The sequence below is a fragment of the Drosophila busckii genome, chromosome 3L (assembly GCF_011750605.1).
Source record: "Drosophila busckii strain San Diego stock center, stock number 13000-0081.31 chromosome 3L, ASM1175060v1, whole genome shotgun sequence".
NCBI classification, from domain to species: Eukaryota; Metazoa; Arthropoda; class Insecta; order Diptera; family Drosophilidae; genus Drosophila; species Drosophila busckii.
Window position 1 is genome coordinate 2,094,530 of NC_046606.1, and position 10,003 is coordinate 2,104,532.

Consider the following 10,003-nt stretch of genomic DNA (forward strand, 5'->3'; position numbering starts at 1 on the left):
AAGTGGCTTAAACGTGGCCATTGTAAACAATTCATTGGCCAGCTACAGCTCCAGCTCCAAGATGCGTCCACCAAGCACACTGTGTGTACTGTGAATGGCAGCAGGGTGTCGTTTAATGGACAGTGAGACAAGACACTGTCTGACAGCAATATGCTTTTGTTGTTGCTGTTGGGCAAACGTGTTTGGACATGTCTAAGCAGCGTAGACAGCGCCTAAAGCACAGCACATCACGTTCACAATTGAGCCGGGGAAACGCGTAAAAGTTTTTAATGTTTAGCCCACAAACAGCACAACAAAAGTCGCCTACGCTGCTCAATTATTAAAGCCCAAATGAAATATTTATGCGCCATACTTTTGAGCGGCGTGTAAAATTTACACTTGCGCTTGCAAGTAGGCAACAAATTGTTGATTGCAATCACAGCATAAATTGTCTCTCTCCTAAGCCTTGGACTAACCAACGCCAGTTATAGTAAATTTTAATTAAATTTTGCAACACATACGAGTATTTTGCAATCAGCTTGCTGCGCTCTTCCTCTTGCTGTTGCTACGTGCAACGCGCTAAGGCTTTGTCTACGTCTTCGACGTCCATGTTGCTGGCACTCGCAACTCATCAAAATGAGCAGCGGGTACTTAATCTGATTTACTTGCAGCTCGACGTCTCTGGCACTGGCAGCAAGCAAGTAAACAAGCGTCTTCATAAAAACCGACAGCAAAATGCTTCAGCCCAAACCCCAGGCGTGTCCGGCTCAGGCGCCTGCAACGCGAGCGGGCAAGTTGAAAGTGGGCGGCCAAGCTGGCAAAAGCTTGAATGCGGCTCATAGCCATGCGCTGTGGCTGTGCTGTGTACATCATAAAAAAACGATAAGATAACAGCCAAGGAAGGCGGCACTCGACTGCGCTGTTGCCCCAACGGACGGACGGGCGGACGGACGGACGGGACGGCCGCTTGCCACACGAGGCATAATTGCTGCCCTGCGCCGTTAGCGACACATGCCTTAACTGTTCTACGCCTTAATGGGATTACATGCTGCTCTCTCGCTTTCGCTCTCTGTGGACTTGTTGTTAGAGCATCTGCAATGCGACTTTGGGCTACCGCAACTTTGACTGCAAATTATTTATTTGATTTTTCGCTGGCTGACGTTGTTGTTTTGTAGCCCTGGCTGGCTGGCAGCTTCTTTTAGTGTGATTTATATGGGCAGCGCACAATGTACTTTCTTTACAAATAAATCATAAATTTCAACGCACTGCCGCAGCAAATACGCAGCAATTGTTGTTATGGCCGCCGCATGCTTTATGGCTTTGGGCCCTCGGGCAGCAACCCAAGCGACAGCAATTGAGTTATCCCCTAAATATATTTATTGTATTTTTATGGCGCCTAGAAATTCCGCTTAAGCCGCACACAATTTTGTTGAAGGTTCACCCAAAAAAAAAAGAATGTAAAACGTTAGGGCTGCCCTAAGGGCCGCTTGAGAATTATGAACACGCGTATGCTGCTTAGCTCAACTTGCAAAACTGACACTGACCAGGCTGGTGGACACATGATTTGTGGCAAGGGATAAGGCAACAAGGCAGCGACCCGAGATTTGGCTCGTTCAGCTTTGATTTACTGCAGCAGACAAAGGACTACAAAGTTGATAACTAAACGTGAACTAAATAAAACGCAAGGCGTGCGTGCAAATAGGAGAGCTCAATAGAAGTTATGAAGTAAACTTAATTGGCTCATCAACAACAGCGTTTGCTATAGCTTGGCTTTATTAAATTATCACAATACTTTGCCTATGACTGCGTGCGTAATTAATTAAGTGAAATTCAACTAACTGGAATGCACATTCAACTCATCGATTTGCACTTGAATGGGCGTGCGATAGGCGCTCTGCGTCATCATAGAGACCAACACCATTTCCACCAGTATCAGTATGTTGATGATAGCTGCAATGGCAAATTCACATTTAAATAAAAAATAAAGTATACGCACTGTACACACTTACTTTGCTTATGGATGGTATGATTGATGGGATACTCGCCGCCCAGCTTAAAGTTGTTCAGCTGCTCGTAGAGTATGAGGTACTGCAGCTTGCAGAGCAGCACCACAAGCTGCAGGCAAAACATTTTCTTGCGCAGCTGATAGTCGCCATGCAGCTTGCTGATCATGCGCACTGTGATCTGCAGCGACCAAACGCCCAGCACAATGGACACCACTATGAAGGGTATGAAGAACAGCATCACTTGCGAGTAGAGCTCGCGATCGCGATAGTAGAGTATGTTCATAACGAGCATAATGCTGCCCTGCCAGAACGGCATCTGCCAGACCATGTAGCGTGAGATGCAGAGCTTCGCCTTGGTGGGCACCACCAGCGGCAGGCAGCCGCCGCAGCAGCAGCAGCAAGGCGGCGTATTCAGCGCCACGGGCTCCGACGATGTGAGCTTAATAAAGTTCTGCTCCGAGTCCACATAGCGAAAGAGCAGCGTGCGAAATGCGGGGCCGCCTATCATGAACATCGCATGCATCAGCGTGTGGCACATGAACCACGCATAGGGCAGCAGTATTGTAAGCAGCGCCGCCAGCGATATAATCGGATATAGGCTAATCAGTATAATCGAAGGCGTGCGCAGTGGTTTGTTCAAATGCCTACGCAGACGCGTTAGTGTCGTTAAGTAGATGCAAATGTTGAGTATGGTCAGCAGCGTGGCAATGAAGATGGCCAGCGATAAAAACGCAGTCATATCTACAAGTGATAAGTTCAGTTAAGTTCAAGTTACTGTATTTGCTTTAATAACTTACGTGTATAATATTCGTAGAGCTTGGGATGACTGTGCATGCTGAGGCTGTGATTGCGCTTGAGCTCCAGCTCCAGTTCGAATTGCTGCTGCTGCTGCTGCTCGCGCAGCTGCTCGAAATCATCGCGCGCACTCATGTTTGTTTCAATTATAGATTTCAATTTGTCAAGAATTCGCTATTAATTGCCTAAGTCTGGCATTATTTTGTCGCTTGGGTGAAAGTGCTAAAAACACAATAATATAATAATAAACAATCTAAGCTTATTTGCTGTTCAATTGGCAACTTAGCGCTGCACACAAGTCAAAACTAAAGACAACTGGAGCGTTGTCGTGACAATGAATAAGTTGCTTATAATTAAGCTAATCGTTGTCTAGACGACAATCAGCACAATGACCCAATATATATCGCATATAATAAGCAGCAGACACACTTCACATGAGTCGTTTAGGCCAACTAAGAGCGCGCGCATAACTCTCAACCTTTATATATGGGAACGCAGCTTTAAAATGCCGGCAATCAATTGCCAGAGCATAGTGTATATAAATTGTTTATAAATATCTAGTCATGTGATCTGCTTGAGCCGAATTATAGCTCTGAGCGATTCATGGGCTTCTTATTTAAATGAATTGCTGGAGTTCAACAGGTTGGCACAAGCAGACACCGCAGTGACGAAAACAAATGAATAATTTATCAAAAGCCAGCCAACGCACACTGACAATTAAATACTTTTCAGTAATATATACAAGCCTAACAGAGTTACTTTTTAGACTTTAATATACAAATTTAAATCTTAATCATTATTGGTCATATAAATTTTAAAATCTGTCAATGAAACTCAATAGAAATGTTAGATTTATTCGCAATGCATTACATATTTGATAAAATTTTTTGATTTTTATCAAGCACTTGGTCTCGCTGTTACTAAGATTAAGATCTAAGAAGGAAATTCTCGTTTGCCATTTAAAACAAGTGCATGCAACTTATTTATTATTTGCAGCTTGGTTACGTTATTCGGCTGAACATAACAGTAACAGTAACTTAGTTATATATATAAAAAAAATTATATATTACTAGCTTCTTAAAGTTTCTTTATGATTAAATGAAGTTAAGCTTTAAATGTTTATGCTCATAGTTTATTTAAATCAATAATTGCACATTTGGAGAAACCAAACTTAAGAAATTATTATTTAAGTCCTGGAGACGAGGACATTTTGGTTTTATTTGCCGTTAAATGGTGGTGGATTAACTGGGGGACCCCGTGCCTTTGGTAATGGAGCAGCCACTGCTAGTGTGATTGCGATCAACAGGAATATATAGGTTAGGCACTTCATGGCTGTGGACAGTTTGATATGCTACAACTGAATGAAACTAAGATCTAAGTACTTGAGTATAAGTAGACTATTTAGTGGGGACATTTGACATTTTAAATAAGTTTGACATTTCAAAATAAGCTATTGAAGCATGTAAATTAATTATTTGCTTTACGGCTAAAATAGCGTAAAAATTATAGCTCTGAAGGTAGCTTGAATATTCATTTATAAGAATTTGCCATAAATTTTGCTTAAGATTGTTGAACTTTTGAGTTTCATATTGTACACAATTTATTTATTTTGAACATCCCTGTTAGCTCACATCAAATAGTTTTAGTCTCGCTCCATTTGCAATTACTTTCTGCTTGCCACACACAATGCTCGTTGCCACATAGCAACATAACACAAGAGTTATACCCTACAAAGTAAGTATATTTAACAAAAAAGTGCAAATCATGCTTTAAAGCTGCTTAACAAGCAAGCACGTGAGTCGTCGCCTAAGCGACCCACTAAAAAGAAAGATAAAAGAGCCATGAGGTCGGCTCTGCTCAGAAACCAGTTTTGGAGTCACTGTAACAACCGACCGGCCATACTAAAACAATTTGTTTGCTACTTTTTTCACATTTCATTTTCCTCATTGTGTGTGTGTGTGTTTTGTTATGTAAGTGAATTGTTGAATTGCAAACCGGTCGTCAGTTTGGCGCAATTAAATCAAGCAAAAAAAAAAAAAATGTGTTTATATACGAAAATTAATTTCTCCACGTCTGCGACCTTCACAGCAGCTGAGACGTGTCCAAGCCGCTTAAGGTTCGTTTACAGCTTTTGACCTTATTGCCAAGCAGCAACGTGGGCAATAATTAGTTTCAACAAACAATAGAAATTGCTATACAAAAATTATTAAAATTAGCACCCACTGAGCTCATAAATTAACACATTTAAAATACTAATGAATAAAGCACGTTATAAAAATATAAAATAATTAAAGCAACACTTAACAGTTAAAGCTGTAAGCTGACTCAATAAATTTGCCAGCAATTAGCATAACAACTCTTATTATTTAATATAAGACGCCGCCGGACTTTGGCTTTAAAGCCAACAACTTGGCCAGCTTAAACGCTTGCTTGTTGCCCATAAACAAAGTACAAGTGGCTTAAAAAACTGCCCATGACAAGTTAACGTCAACAATCTTTTACAGTCGGCAAGTTTGTCCCTGGCTGTGGCTGTGGCTGCTGCTCTCAACATTTACCAAGTTGCGATGAGTTTTTTGTCTGTTTTGCGCTTTGCTTGTGGTTAAGAAATTTTTCAAATATTGCACACAAGCGTCAACAGCAACAACTAAAGCGAAAAAGTAAACAAAATATACACAAAGAAATTGTGAAAAGTGAAGCGCATGAAAACAAAAACAAAAATCGAATTGAAAATAAGCAAAGCTAAAAATTGTTTGCAATTTGTTGCAAGCTATAGCTATAGCTATAATATATAATTTACAACATTGTCAAGCAAACTAAAGTTACACCAGGCACGCACATTTGCATTTTATATTTAAATGCAATTCTATTTGCTGCACTTGCTCAACCTTGACCAACAAAAAAGAAATTAAACAAGACTGGCCAATTAATTGAACTCATGTGCATGACATTCTTAAATTAAATTGTTGGCAGCTTTCCGATGAACACTAGCATTGAACTTGTTGCTTATACTTGTAGTTTTTATTTATATTAATTGCGATTGATAAGCGTCAAACGTGCAAGTTTTTTTTTTTTAAATGTTTTGATGCTGACACCAAAGATTGAACATCAACACGCGCGCTCAATAAAACTAACAAAGTCAAGTAGTTGAAATTTCACACACACGCTCTCTCTCTCTCTTGCTTCCGCTTGCTCTCTCTCTCTCTCCACTGCTCGTTCCGCCGTCGAACCGCCGCGTGTCTTGTTCGCTCGCGCGCTGGCCAACAACTAAGCTCGAAAAATTTTCTCAGCAACATGCTGATCACGAAGCGCACAAACTGCTTGCGCCCCGGCTAAAACAGCAAAAAACCAACAACAACAGCAACAACAATAGCAACATTAACAATAATTATATTAATAGCATATGTTGCTGACGCTGTTACAGCATCGAACTGGCAAATTATTGCGCAGTCCCAACTGGCGAATTTTTGTTCGAACTACAGCCGTGACAATTGTTTTGGACGCTAGTGTAAATGCAGCAGTTTATTATAAAATTATATTATTTGCTGTAACTTTATTAACACTTTTCATTTACAACATAGCTCTGAGGATATGTCCAAATAATTCCATTCCTATAAATTAAATTTATTCATTTATTATATATTATTTATCAAACTGTACTTACAGTTGGATTTTCCTCAGACTCGATCACTCGTCTGGCTCTAGCCAAGCAAATTAACAGCAGCACAGCAAGCTTCATAGCTTCCAATCTTGTAATGAAAGCGTAACTTCTATTAGAGTCGCACTATAACTGCAATTAACAACATTTGGCATTTACATGCTTCACAATAAATTTCTGTTTCAAATAATAAAACCCTTTACATATTAATGCGTTCGATTTATTTAAATTAATAATTCATTCAAACTGATTATTCAAGTTATTCAGGCTTTTGGCTTGACCATTGGTTTTGCTTTTTTTTTTGCGTCAGGACCCTTTCCCTTCACTGCTGCTGCTGCTGGCTTTGCAGCTCCAGCCTTCACCTTTATACTGTCTTTTTTCGCGGGTTCATCTGCATTGGCAGCAACTAGTAGAGTGATTGCGATCAACAGGAATAAATAGGTTATGCACTTCATGGCTGTTGACAGTTAGATAAGCTACAACTGAATGTAACTAAGATCTAAGTACTTGAGTATAAGTGGACTATTTATTGGGGAAAGGCTTGTTTGACATTTGAAGCATGCAAATTAATTATTTGCATCTTGGTTACGCTTTATTTCATGCGGCTCAATATAGCACAAAGTTGTTATCGAAGTAACGATAAATAAGAATTAATTTTTGCTTTTAAATATAAATAATATATTGCATACTAAAGTATTTTGTCAATAAATCTTAAGGTTTCTAAATGATTAAATGAAGTAATTAAATTTTTAAATGCTTAAGCTCACAATTTATTTAAATCAATAATTTCACAAACTTAAGAAATTATTATTTAAGTCCTGGCGGCGACGATGTTTTGGTTTTATTTGCTGTTAATTGGTGGTGGATTAACTGGGGGACCCCGTGCCCCTGGTGGTGGAGCAGCCACTGCTAGTGTGATTGCGATCAACAGGAATAGATAGGTTAGGCACTTCATGGCTGTGGACAGTTTGATATGCTACAACTGAATGAAACTAAGATCTAAGTACTTGAGTTTAAACGGGCTATTTATTTAGAAATGGCTCGTTTGACATTTAAAGCAGCTGTTAATATAATTGCAGCATGCAAATTAATTATTTTTATCTAGGCTAAAAAATTTCATAAGTCAAGCAAATATTGAAGAATTTGATTTTATATATCATTTTTATAGTTTTTTGGGGGTGGATATGAGGGAAAACAAAGAATGAGTTACAGGGAATTAATTTGTTGTAAGTCCTGATGAAAAACATTTTATTACGTAAGCGCATCGAATGAGTTTTTAGCTCGCTTGACATTTAAAATAAGCTCTAATGCTATTAAAGCATTAAGCTACCTTTACTGATCAATTAAAATATTATTGCAAAATATATGTAATGATTATGTAATGCACATGCGAAATTTTGTAAATTAAGAGAGATTATTGATTTTATAAAATTAATATTATTTAAGCAAATTTTTAAGTATTTTTGGTTCGCTTATGTTATGGTATAAACATGGAATTTAGCTTTGTCTGCCCAACTAGCGACCTACATCCTATGACAATATGTCGGGTGGACGATATGGAGGCCTTGCCAATGCTATTGCAAATATAAATACGATAAGAGTTAAGTACTAAGCTATGAGCTTTGTATAATAAAGAATAACTGCTACAAACTCAATCAATATAAGTGTATTCTGTACAAATGAATTTAGAATCGCTTAGCATTTAACATAAGGAAATAATAAATAGGTGCATCGAATGAGTTTTTGTTTCGCTTGACATTAGCAAGGAGCTCTTATGCTATTAAAAGATTTAATTACCATCAATGTGACACAGTCTCCTGAATTAAAAATAAATCAATTAATACGTATATATCATAGGCTTATTTAACCTGCAGCCCTGGTCTGCCCTGTGGCGCTGCAACCGCCAGTAAAATACAAAAAGGGTAAAGCACTTCATAACTCTTAATAAGTAAATAAGGAAGTATTAAGTAAGTGCATTGCATTAATGTTTAATCCGCTTGAGATTTGAAACGATCTATTTAATTACCATTACCAAACAATTATACACACACTATACATTATTTTCCCAAAACAATAATTCAACAGTTTTGGTATACACATTTTATTTTTGAATAACTTTACAATATATTTTTGGTTTTGGCTGCTTAACTCGCTTTATTATGCAGCCACACAGTCTCCTGAATAAAACAAATCAATTAATACGTAAATGTCATAGGCTTATTTATAACCTACAGCCATTAATTCGAGGGGCGTAAAATGGTCTAAATGTTGGCCTGAGATCCGGTGGCTGTGCAGCCGCCAGTCCAGCCAATAAAAATGCTAAAAGGCTAAAACACTTCATAATTCTTACTAGTTGTGTATATATAATTTGAACATAAATCTATTATATATAATAAATAAATAAGGAAGCAATATGTAAGTGCATCGAATCAGTTTTTAGTTCGCTTGACATTTTGAGCAAGCAAACTATTTGATTTTCATTTTTAACGCTGCTAGCTGTTTCAAATTATCGAAGTATAGCTAAATATATATGAACACATCAAACAGTCAACAGTGAAATCTTCAGAACAATCGACTGCAATTGTTATTGATTTGAAATGTTCAAAATAAACTTAGACAGAGCATATATCACGCTATTGCTTAATGACTAATAACAGAAAAACACGCAAGTAAATATTTATAGACTTTTTAATATGCGCGCTTTATTCAAATGTTGCCAAGCGGCTCTGAAAATGAAAAATTAATAAATATTAAGCTGGTCCTAGAATTGCTCTAGCAGCGCACATTAAACAAAGCAGAAATGCAATGCCTCTCATAGTAGCTCAAAGTGGTTTAAGTACACTTGACATTTGAATTGTTATTTATATATTGGTAGCAGCAAATTGATATGATATGGCCTCTAATTCAAGTTAATTTGCGTGTGCGTGTAATGATGCAATTTGCTTTCATAATTACTGCTCATCAAGCCTCAAAATGATAAACCCCAAAGCAGCAAGCAGCTTAACAATTATCAAGCTGTTCATTATTAGTATTATAATAATAATAAACTAAGCAGATTATATAATTTGAGCGCATAATTGCATGCGTGCTCATTAAATATTTAATAAATTTCCTGAATAAAAACGCTAATGAGGCTTGAGCCCTTTTTTTTAAGCTTGATAATAAAAAGTTTGACAGCAAGCTCAAATTAAATGGTAATTATTAAGCGGCCGTATTATAACGCAAATTATTTTGGGGCAAAAAGCGTTGAATGATGATAATATGAATTAGTGCAAATTTTTCTTCAACAGCCTTTCCGAACTGCTTTTGGCCATAAAAAACAACAAACCTTGATTGCCTCACAGCTGCTGCTGCTGCTGCTGCTCCTGCTGCTGTGTGTTTCCTTTTGCGGCTGCTGCCCGCTTGCAGCCAATATCAACCGGCAATGCTTTTGTAGTCATTGGTGTGCGCTCCAGGCGCTGCCTTTGAAGCAGCCATCAGCATCAACGCCTTGTCGTTGGCCCATGCCACGAGCTGTTTGCGCTTTTCTTTTTCTTTTTTTTTGCACTTTTGCCTTTTTGTTTTTCTT

General features: G+C 38.0%; 1 protein-coding gene across 1 annotated transcript; it reads right to left on the minus strand.

Annotated features, from left to right (window-relative positions):
• Positions 1-1,734: 1,734 nt before the first annotated feature.
• Positions 1,735-6,053, minus strand: LOC108601126 (organic solute transporter alpha-like protein). Its single transcript, XM_017989047.1, has 4 exons — positions 5,941-6,053; positions 2,783-3,002; positions 1,989-2,726; positions 1,735-1,929 (listed from the first exon to the last, which is right to left on the minus strand). The coding sequence occupies exons 2-4, from the start codon at positions 2,913-2,915 to the stop codon at positions 1,814-1,816; spliced, it is 987 nt and encodes a 328-aa protein (XP_017844536.1). The 5' UTR covers positions 2,916-3,002; positions 5,941-6,053; the 3' UTR covers positions 1,735-1,813.
• Positions 6,054-10,003: the final 3,950 nt, after the last annotated feature.

What these genes read in the sequence shown, in the direction of transcription:
- LOC108601126 (XM_017989047.1), bottom strand. Translation starts at nt 2,915, where the DNA reads ATGAGTGCGCGCGATGATTTCGAGCAGCTGCGCGAGCAGCAGCAGCAG. An exon ending in GCTCTACGAATATTATACAC is followed by an intron (nt 2,727 to 2,782) that starts GTAAGTTATTAA and finishes TATCACTTGTAG; the next exon opens with ATATGACTGCGTTTTTATCG. An exon ending in TCATACCATCCATAAGCAAA is followed by an intron (nt 1,930 to 1,988) that starts GTAAGTGTGTAC and finishes TTGCCATTGCAG; the next exon opens with CTATCATCAACATACTGATA.